The sequence below is a fragment of the Pleurodeles waltl genome, chromosome 12, assembly GCF_031143425.1.
Source record: "Pleurodeles waltl isolate 20211129_DDA chromosome 12, aPleWal1.hap1.20221129, whole genome shotgun sequence".
NCBI lineage: Eukaryota > Metazoa > Chordata > Amphibia > Caudata > Salamandridae > Pleurodeles > Pleurodeles waltl.
In genome coordinates, this window is record NC_090451.1 from 702,455,897 (window position 1) to 702,470,766 (window position 14,870).

At 45.9% G+C, this 14,870-nt stretch overlaps 1 protein-coding gene across 2 annotated transcripts in view; it reads right to left on the reverse strand.

Annotated features, from left to right (window-relative positions):
• Positions 1-14,870, reverse strand: part of AGFG2 (ArfGAP with FG repeats 2) — a 259,436-nt gene that overhangs the window by 75,816 nt on the left and 168,750 nt on the right. For both annotated transcript variants that reach the window (XM_069215633.1, XM_069215632.1), the window contains one exon: positions 12,498-12,562. In XM_069215633.1, coding sequence (XP_069071734.1) covers positions 12,498-12,562 — 65 coding nt within the window. The remainder of the gene's footprint in view (positions 1-12,497; positions 12,563-14,870) is intronic.

Genomic DNA, 14,870 nt, shown 5'->3' on the forward strand with positions numbered 1-14,870 from the left:
GGTGGGACCGTGAGGAATCCACAGATAGCTAATGTATCCACCAGAAAAGTAGTTACCGAAGGTAAGTAACTCGTTCTTCTGATGGATACAACTACCTGTGGATTCCTCACCTAATGAATAGAGTCCCAAAGCAGTACCGCACTCGGTGGTGGGTGCCTGTATGGTCAAACCAAGAAATCCTGCAGCACTGACCGTGCAAAATGGCCGTCCCTTCTGACCTCCGAGTCCAAGCAGTAGTGCTTCACAAAAGTGTGAAGGGACGACCAAGTTGCGGCCTTGCAGATGTCGACCACAGGAACACCCCTAGCCAAAGCCGAAGTGGCCGACTTAGCCCTGGTGGAATGATCTCTAATACCATAAGGAGGATCCTTCTTTGCTAAAGAGTAACAGATTTTAATGCAAAGAACAACCCAGCTGGAGAGTGTTCTCTTGTGGACTGCCTTTCCTCTCCTCTTGCCCACGTATCCGATAAACAGCTGATCCTTCATTCTGTCAATGTAGAAGCTTAACGTCCTCTTTGGGTCCAAACGATGTAGTCTTCCTTCCTCCTTTGAAGGATGAGGCGGAGGATAGAACGTGGACAAAGTGATTGTCTGGGCCAAATGGAAGGGTGAAACAACCTTCGGAAGGAAAGCAGCCTTGGTCTTCAACACCACCTTATCCGCATAAAAAGTTGTATAAGGGGGTTTTACTGATAAAGCATGCAACTCACTCACTCTCCTTGCAGATGTTATGGCCACCAGGAAAACTGTTTTAATAACTAAGTACCTTAAGGGGCAAGAATGCATAGGTTCAAAAGGGGACCCCATAAGGAAAGTCAGGACCAAGGACAAATCCCATTGAGGCATAACGAATGGTTTTGGAGGATATTTATTTTGAAGACCCTTCAAGAATCTAAGAACAATAGGAGATTTAAACAGCGATGGTTGGTCTGGCAGACAAATGAAGGCTGACAAGTAACCTTTAATAGTAGCCACTGCACAACCTTTCTGCGCTAGAGACAAAGCAAAAGATAAAACATCTGACAAATGAGCACGTAAGGGATCAATCTGACTCTCTCCACACCATACCACAAATTTAGACCACCTATTAGCGTAGATAGTTTTAGTGGAGTGTCGCCTGGCCGCTAAGATAACATCCACTACATCAGGTGGGAGAGAGAAGGAACTCAGGTTGCCCGTTCAATCTCCAGGCATGAAGGTGCAAGCTCTGGAGGTTGGGGTGTAAAACCTGCCCCTGCGACTGCGAGAGGAGGTCTGCCCTGAGAGGGAGACGGAGAGGAGGGCACATTGAGAGTTGGAGAAGATCGGAATACCACACCCTCCTTGGAAAATCCGGAGCTATTAAAATTACTAGGGCCCGGTCTTGGCGAATCTTCCACAATACTCGAGGAATCAAGGGTATGGGGGGAAACGCGTAAAGCAACTGGTCGCACCAGCTTCTCTGAAACGCGTCCCCCAAAGCCCCCTGCACCGGATACTGGAGACTGCAGTATAACGGGCAATGCGCGTTCTCCCGAGTGGCAAACAGATCTATTCGAGGAAACCCCCACATCTGGAAGATCAAACAAACTTGATCTGGATGGAGACGCCACTCGTGGTCGGCCGAGAAATGGCGACTGAGACTGTCCGCTCGTACATTCAAGACTCTGGCCAGATGATTCGCTACCAAGCAAATCTGATGGTCCTTTGCCCAGGACCATAGTCGAAGAGCTTCTCTGCAGAGAAGGTACGACCCTACTCCACCCTGTTTGTTTATATACCACATCGCAGTAGTATTGTCCGTTAGGACCTGAACAGACTGACCGCGAAGGGATGGGAGGAAGGCCTTGAGAGCCAGACGTACAGCCCGCAACTCCAACAGATTGATATGAAAAATCTGTTCCTCTGGAGACCAAAGCCCTTTGATCTCCAGATCCCCCAGATGAGCTAGAGTGGAAGCATCCGTTATGACCGTGGTCACTGGTGGTGACTGCGCGAACGGCTTTCCTTGTGAAAGATTGTTGCCCGCAATCCACCACTTCAAGTCAGCAGCAGCATCTCTGGAGATTTTGACAGAACCTTCGAGATCTCCTTTGTGTTGAGACCACTGCCTTCGGAGGCACCACTGAAGAGCCCTCATGTGCCAGCGAGCATGCGTGACCAGTATGCAGGAGGCAAACAGACCGAGCAGACGAAGGACCTTGAGGACTGGAATGACCGCTCCATTTCGAAACATTGAAACCAACTCCTGAATATCTTGAATCCACTGAGGCGGAGGAAAGGCTCGATTCAATGTTGTATCCAGTACTGCCCCTATGAACAGGAGACGTTGAGAGGGCTCTAGGTGAGATTTGGGCACGTTCACCGAAAAGCCCAGGTCGAACAACAACTGGGTTGTTGACTGCAGATGATGCGACACAAGCTCCGGGGACTTGGCTTTGATCAACCAGTCGTCCAAGTAAGGGAATACTGCTATCCCCTTCCTTCTGAGCTCTGCCGCAACCACCGACATCACCTTTGTGAAGACTCGGGGTGCTGAAGTAAGACCGAACGGGAGGACCGCAAACTGATAGTGCTGCGACCCCACCACAAACCGGAGATACCTCCTGTGCGACTTGAGTGTCGGGATATGAAAAAAAGCATCCTGCAAGTCGACAGACACCATCCAATCTCCATTGTTCAACGCCAAAAGCACCTGAGCTAGGGTCAGCATCTTGAACTTTTCCTGCTTGAGGAACCAATTCAAGATCCTCAGGTCCAGGATTGGTCTCAACCGACCGTCCTTCTTGGGAATCAGGAAGTACCTCGAGTAACAACCTCGACCCCTTTCCTGCTCTGGGACCAACTCCACGCGCCCTTTAATAGGAGGACTTGAACTTCCTGTTCTAGCAACAGGAGGTGTTCTTTTGAACAATACGATGGGCGGGGCGGGATGGGGGGCGGAAACTCCCGAAAGGGAGTAGCCTTTCCCCACAACGCTGATAACCCAAGTGTCCGATGTAATAGTCTGCCACTTGTGAAGAAAGTGCCGTAACCTTCCCCCTACAGGAGAAGAGTGAGTGGGGATTGGTGGAAGCCTAAGGCTGCTTCCCCTGCTGCACCCCTCCAGAGGACGAGGAAGAGGCAGAGTGCTGCTGAGAGGCTCCCCTGGTGCGTACCCTACCCCTCCCTCTAATTGATCTAAAGGTGAGAGAAGAGGCAGGTTGCTGAAATCTCCCCCGAAAGGAAGAGGAGGAAGAGCCACGTCCAAATCCACGAAACCTCCTAAAAAATCTGGAGGAGGCAGAAGAAGGGGCTTGCAGTCCTAGTGACTTGGCTGTGGCCCTGCTTTCTTTAAACCTTTCCAAGGCCGAATCCGCTTTGGCTCCAAACAGTTTTTCCCCATCAAACGGGAGGTCCAACAGGGTCGACTGCACGTCCGCAGAGAACCCTGAGTTGCGGAGCCAAGCCTGCCTCCTCGCCACCACAGCCGTGCCCATCGCCCTAGCCACCGAGTCAGTCGTATCCAACTCAGATTGGAAAATCTGGGTTGCGGCAGCTTGGGCATCCGAAACAATGTTCAAAAGTCCTTGGGGAAGCTCCGTATATGAAGATGATATGTCGTCCATAAGAGCATAGATGTACCTCCCCAAGATACAAGTCGCGTTGGTGGACTTCAACGCCATACTACAGGACGAGAATATCTTCTTGGATTGTGAATCCAACTTCTTGGAGTCTCTGTCCCCCGGCACCGTCGGAAAAGATCCAGGCGCAGATCTAGAAGAACAGGAGGCCTGGACCACCAAGCTCTCCGGCGTAGGGTGTCTGGACAGAAAGCCAGGGTCAGATGGCGCAGCCCGATACCTCCTGGCCACAGCCCTATGAACAGCCGAGGAAGATACTGGCTTCTTCCACACCTCCAATACCGGATCAAGCAAAGCCTCATTGAATGGTAAAAGAGGCTCCGCTGCAGAAGAAGCCGGATGCAGAACCTCAGTCAATAAATTCTGTTTCGTCTCCGCCACCGGCAAAGGCAGTTCCAGAAAGTTAGCTGCCTTTCTTACCACAGCGTGAAAGGTAGCTGCCTCCTCCGTATATTCCCCTGGAGATGACAGGTCCCACTCAGGGGAAGTATCCAACCCACTGGCTGTATCCAGACCATGAAGACCCTCGCCAGAGTCCTCAATCTCTCCTTCCTCCAAGACTCGTTGGTATTCCTGCTCCTCCAAAAGACGGAGATCGCGTCTTCTAGAATGCAGCCTTTCTTCGATACGCGGCGTCGACATGGCATCCGCCGAAGTCGAGGATCGGCGCTGATCTCCGGATCCATCCGACACCATGTCCGGCGCCACAAGCAGCTTCGGCGCCGAGGTAGGAGCCGGACGAAGAGAGTCGCGTCTTGGAGTCTCCGATGGTCCTGCCAGAGTCACTGGCCGAAATCCCGAAGTCGACGGGATGGAAACCTCCGGGGCCGAAACCTCTGGAGCCACCAGAGCGGACACCGGAGTCGACACCGGCGCCGAGCCCACATTCCCTAAAGGGAGAAAGGGCATAAAGGGTGCCGGCCGTAACGGCGCCGGAGCACCCAAGGTAAAAGCCAACGGCCCGAAGGACCAGATGGAGCGTCGCCTGGAGCCATCTGTTGAAAGATGGTATACATTGCATTCAAAAATGCGGTATTATCGGCTCCAGGGGCAGGAAAAGCCGGATACTGGGGTGCCTGGATCGAAGGCGACCCCGATGCCAGCCTCGACGTCTGCGACGCCGGAGAAAACACTTGAGGCTGCGTCACTTCAATCACTGAAGAAGTCTGTCCAGGAGAAGTCGGCGAAGCTGGAGAAGGCAACGGCGTCGACGGATGTGGTGTGACCGTGGGACTGACCTCCCAAGTCTTTCGACGCCGAGCCGAAGGCGACCTCGAACGAGACTCCTTGCTGGAATGGCGCTGTGAATCCCTACAGCGCCGGGAATCTCGATGACGCCGATGAGACCTCGGAGAGGACATCTTCCTCTGATGCTTTTTCTCCCTCCTTTTTGACTTCGCCATTAAGAGTTTAGCCTCTCGTTCTTTTAAGGCTTTCGGATTCATGTGTTGACATGAATCACATGTTGCGACGTCGTGGTCGGAGCTTAAGCACCATAAACAGTCGGAGTAAGGGTCAGTAACGGACATCCTGCCCCCACACTCCCGACAGGGCTTGAAACCCGACTTCCTCTGAGACATAATAACCGCAGAGAAAATACACGCAGCAGAAAAATACAATGTAACTACAAAAGTAACAGTAGCTCCCTCGAAGATAACCGTTTCGAATGCACGGAAAAAAGGGAACCGACGTCGGCGAGGACCTCAAATTGCCTGTATGACGTCAGACGGCGTCGCGTGGGCTAGTGTGACGTCCTCGTCGACGTGCAGAAGCTAGGAAGAAGATTTCCGTTGAATGCTGGCGCCTTGGGAGAATTCATTAGGTGAGGAATCCACAGGTAGTTGTATCCATCCGAACAGTCCATTTTTGCAAATTGGGTGGTTTGCCAACGTAAAAAGGCTTTGTACATCTGGACTTAATTACTCCTTCAAAAAGCTAACACGTTTGGTATACTGCCTGAAACACCTGTGGCACTTGTTCAAACCATTCTTACAAATCAATCTGTACCTGTTTAAGCATGTGCAGCAGGGCTGGGAAAGTTGTCCAAAATTCCTCGGGCAGTGCTCCTCACTACAAGTAGTCATTCAGTCTAGAGAATGGAAGATTCCTTTATGTCTTGCTGGTCTTATTTTTTGTGTGCTCTACTAATGTCAGCCTGCAGCTGAAGAATGGCGATTTTGCACATACTTGTTAGGTAGCATCACCATTCAGAATAGAGATTCACTCTGCACCAAGACTCAAATAAATAGTTAGGATCCTTCATGTTGGCACACAAGTAGGCAAGGTTTGTATGTAACATGTAGGTATTACCGGGAAAGCCCTGCAACACGCGTGTCATTGTCTGTATTTTGAGGATCCCATATTACGTCTTGTTGACCTGCCCCTGGTTCCTCGGGAACTACAGCAGGAGCTGTGTGTATGCTTGCATCAAGTGTAGGAGCTCTAAAGGCAGATTAGCAAAGAGCAGGCATCGTCATAATGTGGAACTTGCTCCATATATATGGTGGACGAAGGGGTGACATTAGGGCAACGGGAAAACCTTCCCCAGTTGCTCTTTCTTTATGATGTGTCTGTTGAGTTATTTTTTCTCAGTTTTTCTCTTTCTTGTTCTATAAAATTATGGTTGCTCAACAATACCAAAAATCGGAGATAGGACATGGCGGGCTGCGTCGCAGCTCGCTAGACGCACCTTCCGCCGTTCCTGGGGGCGTTTCATGCACATACAGCGATCGGCTGGATGTGCTGCCCGGTCGCTCGAATTTTGGAAACCCGGCTGCTTCGGAGACCGGGTGAGGTATCCGGCGGGAGACTCCGGCACTGGGGGCGTGCCGCGCTGGAGCTCCGCCGGGTGCGAAGAGGCTCGGCGAGGATTCCCCTTTGGGGGAATCCAGGCAGAGTCAGCACCAGTAAGGCTCCTGGGAAGGTGTCCCGGGAGCCTGATAGCGCGGTAACACGCGTATCTTCAGCAAATTTGGAAGCAGCAAGCAAGGTGGCGGGCATCGCGGGGGCCGTAACCAGCGAAGGAGATAAGAGCTCTCCCCCACCCCAGCCCTCCGTTAACGTCTTGCAGGTAGGGGGGCTGGGGCCGAGGGGGGAAAAAAGGGATAAGGAGGTCAGTGGAAAACAGGGGAAGCCTAAGGGCAGAACTTTGGACCAAGTGAATTATTTATTTAAAAAAAAGAAAGAAGGAAGTGAGGGGAGACCAAAAAATAAGCACAGACTCACACCTTCACTAAGAGCTTACTTTAAGGCTAGGCCAGAGGATATTGTGCTGGTACCGGGGCAAGGAAAAATGGATAGCTACATGACTAAGGACACTAGAAACAGTGCAGACTCTGGCGAGGGGATTGAAAGTAATTCTCCCCCCTCAATTAATAATTTGGCTCACCAAGAGAATATACAAGTCGGTTTTGATGTTACTCTGATGAGTCAAGGTGGCAACCTGTCTATTTTGAGACAGGAAGAAAAAGTTTTGGTAGAATCGGTTACCAGTCCTCTCCTTGCTCAGGCTCTGGCCCCCGACCCAAGAGACAGTCTTTCTATGGAGGAGGTGATCCTCTCCATTTCGGAGGATATAAAAAAGGGCTTTGCAAGTTCGGAGAGCAATCAAGGGGAAATCAGAGAGGCCTGTGAGGTATTGGAAAGAAAATTTGATAATTTAATGGAGAGGATCCAGACATTGGAGGAGACGGTAGGGGGGATGAAGGAGGAGCTGAAACATCATAAGGATGAGATCTGAGACTTGAACGAAAAAGAACAAGGATTACAAGTCAGGATTGAGCAATTGGAGAATTATTCGCGTAGGAATAACAAAGTTGTAAAAGGTCCCCGAAGGAGCAGATTTGAAGTCATATGTGGTTTCCCTAATCAAATCCGTATGCGAGTTGGAAGAGAGTAGGGAAGAGATTGAAAAAGATATTCAGAGAGTCCAACGCGACCCCTTTACGAGGCGGCCGAACAGGACTAGACCGAGAAAAATTTTGGTTAATTTCTTAACCTATCACCTAAAGGAAAAAATATTGAGCAGCGCATTGAAACAGAAATCATTAAGGGTAGAAAATGTGACATTTGAGATTAGATCCGACCTATCTAAGATCACAATGGATAGGCAGTGGGAATTGGGAAAAAGGATAGATGAATTAAAAAAGCTAGGAGTCACGGCACAGTTGAAGTTTCCGGCATTTTTGCGAATAATGTACAACAATAAAATGTATAATATAAGGGAGACAGATAGGGCGGATGAATTGTTAGATGCCATAAGGAAAGAACAGACCGATCATGTGAAATACATTTTTTTAAAATTTTAAGGCTCCCAGGTAGGCGGGGTGCTCTAAAAATAGGCCCATGGTGGCTGATATAGTGGGGGGGGGGGGGGGGGGGGGTCCTCCATTGGAAGGAGTAGGGAGGGAAAGACATTAGGCAGGTTTTTTTTTGGGTCGTGCATGGAAATAGTTCCTTATTCACCTAGGCAGAGGGATGGCGGGTTAGTTTTGAATGGTTAGATTTGGTAAAGGCCAGGGGGCGGGGAGGTCCACGATTAAATTTCTTTCTTGGAATATTAATGGTTTAAGGACTAAATCAAGACGGAACAAAATTCTACAATATTTGAAAGATTCACCGGCACAAATCTTAATTTTGCAGGAGACTCATTTGGCTGCAGGTGAGTGTAAGGAGTTATTTAAGGCCCAAAAATGGGTGCAATTGTGTTTCTGCACTACCCATAATTTGCACACAAGGGGAGTAGCTATTTTGGTTAAACAGGGGCTCGAAGCCAGACCAGAAATTCTCTAAATAAGGGCGGATCAAGCTGGTCTCTGGGTCATAGTAAGAATACAGGTTGATGAGGTAACTCTGGTATTGGTTGGATTCTATGGCCCGAACTGTGATGATATCGAACCTCTTAAAAAGGTATTTTCTCAGTTAATCAAATTCGGTTATTATGACGGGAGATTTTAATGTGGTGCTGGATAATAGATTGGATAGAACGGATACCTGCAGATCCTTATGTACGCCAAAATCACAACATTACTTAAAGAGAATGATGAAAGACCACAGCTTGTGTGATATTTGGCGAAAGAGGGAAGGGGACGCCAGAGTCTTCTCCTTTTTTAACAAGAAATATAGCCACGCCTCACGTATTGATTATTTTTTAGTTGGTAACAGGTTGTTGGAAAATGTCGATAGGATTGAATATTTACCCTCACATTTATCGGACCATGCAGCGGTAGTATTGCATCTGACGCTCCCCCAGAGAAGAATGTTCAAGAGGTGGACACTGGAGCGTGCGCTATTGTTAGATGAGGATGTCTTGTTGCAATTACGTAAAGAGACAGAATCCTTTTTCAAGGTTAGTATAGGCTCGGCATCATTATCAACGGTTTGGGACTCCTTTAAGGCTGTAATACATGGGGAAATTAAGAGTATCTCATGTCATAAACGTAATGTGTTTAGGGACGAAATAAGACCTTTAGAACAGGAAATGTTAATAAAAAGCAAGAAGTTGGTTGGTAAAGGTGAAGGGACCCAGGAGGAGGCAGGAAGAGCGGAGTTGGCCGAGCTAAGAACACGATTGGTAAATATTTTACAGGCGCAAATGGTTAAAAGATGGGAGGCTAGTAAACTAAAACATTTTGAATATGGGGAGAGTTCAGGGAAACTGCTTGCCTGGAAAGCCAAATCAGATCAGGTTAGGGGTCATATTAAGGAAATAGTGGTGGAAGAAACTGGCGCAAAACTGTTTCTTAGGGAAGATATTGAACAAGGGTTTCAATACTTTTTTACATCTCTGTATACAGAGCATGCGGAGGTGCGAGAAGAATTGGTGGAGGACTGGCTAGCTCAGGATGTGTTACCGGAAATCTCGCAGCAAACTCAGGAATCTCTGAACGACCCTATTACGGTTGAGGAAGTGCGGGCGGCTTTAGCTGGGGGTAAAGAAAGGAAAGCCCCGGGCCCTGATGGTATTCCGGTTGAGCTGTATAAAGTATTAGCCGATGTAATTACCCCGATTTTGGTTGAGCTGTTTGGTAAGGTTTTTTTAAATGAGATAGGTATGCCTTCTTCTTGGAATGATGCAGTTATTACATTGATTTTGAAACCCGGGAAAAATCCGACTAATCGTTCTTCTTATAGACCTATCTCATAATTGAATAGCGATTATTAGCTGTTTACCAAAATAGTGGCAGATAGATTAAACTGAGTAGCAAATAGTTTCATACACTCTGACCAGAAGGGCTTTTCGAAGGGTAGATATCTGCACGAGCTGACATATGAAATAATCGGGGCCATAGATATGGCAGTATCTTTTGATTCCCCTTTGGGAAATATTACTGTCGATGCTGCGAAAGCCTTTGATCAGGTAAACTGGGGTTATTTGAAACTCCTGCTTAAAAAAGATAAACTGGGAAACAATCTCTGTGGGGTAGTAAATCAGATATATAGGGCTCCAACAGCTAGAATACTAGTGAATGGGAACCTTACTGGCCCGATTACTATAGCTAGGGGCACTAGACAGGGTTGTCCGTTATCCCCTGTACTATTTAATTTATATATGGAACCATTTGCGAGGAAGATTCGGCGGAACACGATGATTTCTCCTTTCTGTTGTCAGGGCTGGGAGAGGAAACTTGCCTTGTATGCCGATGATGTTTTGGTTTATACAGATAATTTAGTAACTGCATTTCCTGAGATTCTTAAGCTGTCTGAGGAGTTTGGTAAGGTTTCTGGTTATCAAGTGAATGTGGAAAAAACAGAGATTATGGCTTGGAATATGGAGTATAAATCTGTCTACTGTAAAAAGGAAATCAGATATTTGGGAATTCGGATACCTCAAAATATTAACCAGCTAGCGGAGAGGAATCAGTTAAAATTGTTGCTGGAATGTAAGAGTTTACTAGAAGGTTGGACCCATCTTCCCTTAATGATTACTGGCAGAGTTAATTTGGTAAAAATGTCTATCCTTCCAAAGTGGAATTTTTTGTTCTCTACTTCTCCACTCCCGATGCAGAAAATATACATAGAAAAAATGCAGCGCCTTATAAACAATTTTATTTGGAGTTCTAAAGGTGTTAGAATTTCTCAGAGGAAGTTACGTCGGTATAAGGAAAAGGGCGGTTTGGCATTACCAGAGCTGCAATATTATGCATGGGCTTTTCTTTTGAAAAACTTTAGAATTTTGTTCCTTGCCTCAGACTCTACGACTACAGGTTTAATTTTTAAGATAATGGCTTCTAATATCAAAGGCGTTTCAACCAACTTTGTTTAAATTTGGGGACCCTAAATTCTTCAAAAAGATAAGGTTGAAAATTATGCGGGGGCTGGCAGAAAGTTGGTATCAGATTAGACAATTGGCGAAACTCACCTATTATAATTTTGACGCACCTATCAGGGATTCCCCGGGTACCCCAGAATGCTTTCAAGATATCTTAGCGTTACCGATAAAACAAGCAGGGTTAGAGAATTGGGAAGATTTGTTTCCGGAGGGGGTTGTTCTCCCCTGGGAGGAATTGCTGTTGAAAACGGGTGGTGCTTTGTCCAGGTGGAAGTTTTTACAAATAAGAAAATGGGCTCAGGGGATTAAGGAAGGTGTTGGTATGCCCAATCCATTGAGTGAGATCACCCCGAGCCCATTAGGAGATCCCCATAGAGTGTCTGCTTGGTATTGGGGGATCCTAGAAGGGGTGGACGGCGGGTTTGTACTTCCCAGTGACTTGTGGAGGGAATTTTTCCCAGAAGAGGCGGTTAAGAGGTGGTGGAAAGAGTCATTAAAAATGCTCTTTGGTATTGTGAAACCGGCCACTCTTAGGAAAAATCATTATTTCACAATACATAGAGTTTATTTATATTTGCCCTGAGAGGTTATCTAAAATGAAAGGAGGGCAGGAGGTGAACTGTCCAAAGTGTGGTTTAATTCAAGAAACAGATAATCATATGTTTTGGGAATGTCCTGATAGTCGACATTTTTGGGAAGGAGTATGTGAAACAATTTCGAGTATATTAAATCGGGAAATCGAAGCCTCTCTCCAGTTGATAATTTTTGGTCAACTTCAAGATCGGCAAGGGTGGCCTGGTCGGGATACAATTGCAGATATGAAGCTTGTATTTTATGCAATATTGTTGGGGAGGCGGGAAATATGTAGAAAATGGATTTCAAAGGCCCCTCCAGGCCACTCAGAATGGCTTAGGGATGTTTTTTGCACAGCAGAATTGGATCAAACAATGAGGGGAAGGGATAGGATGCGGGGGAATTTTTGGGCACCGTTATTGAATTGTAAATCAGGACATTGATGTATATAATTTTGCTTAATTAAATGCAGGAATTGAAATGTATTTGTGTTGTTTGTCCAATGATTTTACACCCTGCTCTGAAATCCTTATGGAACTGGGACAGTCTGAGGATTGTTTGAGAGGAAAGGGCAACCCCTGGCCGAGGAAAACTTCTTTTGTCTTGGTTGATAAGTAAAGGAGGTTTACATAAGGCCTAGGGTGAATGAGGACTAATATATAAAAAAAATATTTAAAAAATACCCAAAATCAGAAACAACCCTGTCTGAATACATCATTCCGTTCTCCCTCTTATGCACTAGAGAGAGGGACCAACAATTTCGCTAGGAGTATAAAAAGAATGTGATTGCCATGAGCCTAGTGTAAGTGCACAGTCATTGTTGTACTTCACCGAGAGCGCAGTGTTTCACTGTGTCATGTAATGCAGGTTGGATTTGTCGTGTGCTGCTTGTCACTACAGAGGCTATCCATCAATCACTTTAGGAATCAGCTGAAACTCTGCTGCCACTTAAGACAACTGACAAGACAATGAGCATTTTTTGTTAAAAACAAACATTTCAAGGTGTATACATATAACATATGCACACATCATTCAGTATAGAGGACTTACCTCCATAAGAAGGTCCAGTGTTTTGCAGTGGCAAGGAAGGCACCTGCGTTGTTGTCCCGTAAACGCTAAAGAAGTAGATATGTGAAAAAATTAATCTCACCATCATGCCTTGTGGGGGAAATTAACATAACTACATGCAAGACTTCAACGATTTAGGAAGAGAAAAATATGTATCACATACAACTGCACAGTTTTAATTCCAAAGCAGAATATGTGCAAAATACTGTTTAACTCTATAAGGGGAACAAAAATATGTTACCCGTAGATGTGGTTCTCCAGCACCAGTATTTATCTTGTGCTTTTCTAAGTATTCACCTAGGTTCGCCATAAAATTTGAAAGCAGTGCCATTTAGTATCACATCCTTTACATATGGGATCTTTTCATGACAGCCAATGATAAGAAGGCCAGTCAGACGCCAATCCCGGGACAATAACTTGCACGTGTGTTCCAATATGAGGTGTAATCTGCCTTATTAAGGAGGGTGGGTAGAAGGTGTATCTGAAACTTGCCTGTACCCGAGCAAAAGTTTTATTCACCTTACATATATTTCACCAGCAATCCTATTTTAAATGATTTGCATGCTTACTTGAACATTTCTCAATGTTAAACAAAATTTTAGCGAAAAGTTAATTACAAAGGTGGCATTAGCACCTCCATTGATTGAGTTGACAATAGTTATAGAAAACACCATCATTACCTTTGCTCCATATCCTCTCTTTAACCAATCTGCAACAAACTTTGGAAAAAAAAAAGCATAGAGACAGGAGATTCACTGAAAAAGTTGGACCAGATTAATCGTGGTGGGGAATTATCTGGAAGACCCAAAAGCTGTTATGAATTTTACAATGAAGTCTTTAAATCAACATGCACCACAAAGTACAGAAAACAGCACAAGGAAACTACTGCAATCAAATAGACTTCAAGTGCTGTCACGTTTAATGCCTTTTAGTCAGCCTTTAAGTCAAAGGCGAAAAACCTAGCATCCCGCTGTACACTCACAGCGTCTGTATGTAAACTTATATGTTCGTAAACATTGGAAAAAGAAAAAGAAAAAATGCAAAAAGTGTTCAGATTGTCTGAATTTTTTTTCATGTTGAATGGATCACATTAGTTAGAATCTCGTTGGGGCGGTTGGGGAGTCGGACGACAGCCATCTTGTTTTCCTCACACTTGGAAAGAAGTAGGAAGATTTTCAGAGATCAAAGGTGGGAAAACCTTAGGAATGAATACAACATACTACTGCAACCAAAAATGGTGCATGTGGTATAGCATTATCTTTATGTCTGTAAAATATCAAAATATTTCATAAAACTCCCCATGTGCTTGCACACAGGGAGGAATAAGCAAGAAAAACAGGATGGAGATAGGGAAAGAGGTGTTTCATACCCCACTCGCCTTTCCCTAAAGACCAGTGAGGCTTTGCCAATGCTTTAGCACCCAAAACCCAATCCCTTCTCCTTTACTAGTCCCTAATCCTGTCCAAGTGACCTTGTGGGGTGCGTCCATCGTCCTGCCTCATCCTCTCAGCCTTCCTCAAAGGCCAAGGAAGGTGTTGGCCTCCTCCCAAGCATAGAAAAAAAGACACCAGTGGATGTGGTAGCTACCACTGCTTTACAAATCACAACTGTGACACTGGGTGCCAGAGAAGGTGGCGGGAGGTAGCAATGGACAACCGCCCTAGAGCCCTGGTTACAACTGGCTCTCCTGTACTCTGAAAACGGTGCCCAGGAAGGAAGACTGGAGCAGTAAGTTGCTATCCATGTGAACCACTTAAAACTTCCCCTGGTCCTTGACCAAGGGCAGACTGAGAGCTAATCACAGTTAAATTAGCCCATCCAACTGTTTAGCAGTTTTAGAGTTTCTTCCATGGTAAGTCTGGCAGACAGGGTGGGAGACTAAATTAGCCTACACATAGTTAAAAGCACATTGCTGTGGAACTGGTGTCCCTGCAAAGAAATAAAAAAAGGAAACAGTTTTTTTAAATCTCTTATTTGGCAAGCCTGGGGATAAATGTAAAACATAAAGGGAAACCCTTTAAACAGTGTTTCACTACGGTTGTATTACTAGTAAGATTTGAGAGCTGGAAAGGAAGTTCTAAACTGCCATAACCCCAGGAATCAGAAATTCAATTTTTACAGTGTCCACTTAAAAATTTCTCTCTCAATGACCACGAACAGAAAAAGATTTAAAAAATGTTTTTATTTTTTTAAATTTTCCTGCTTTGCACTGCTTATGTGCCTTATCACCCATATGGCAATGGGGGCTCTTGACTTCACTGGGCTATTGATACTGAGATCATTACTGGCTGCCTCAACTTACATTTCTTGTGGCCAGGTATGAAAATGATAACCCCCCAGAAGAAGAAAGTGATG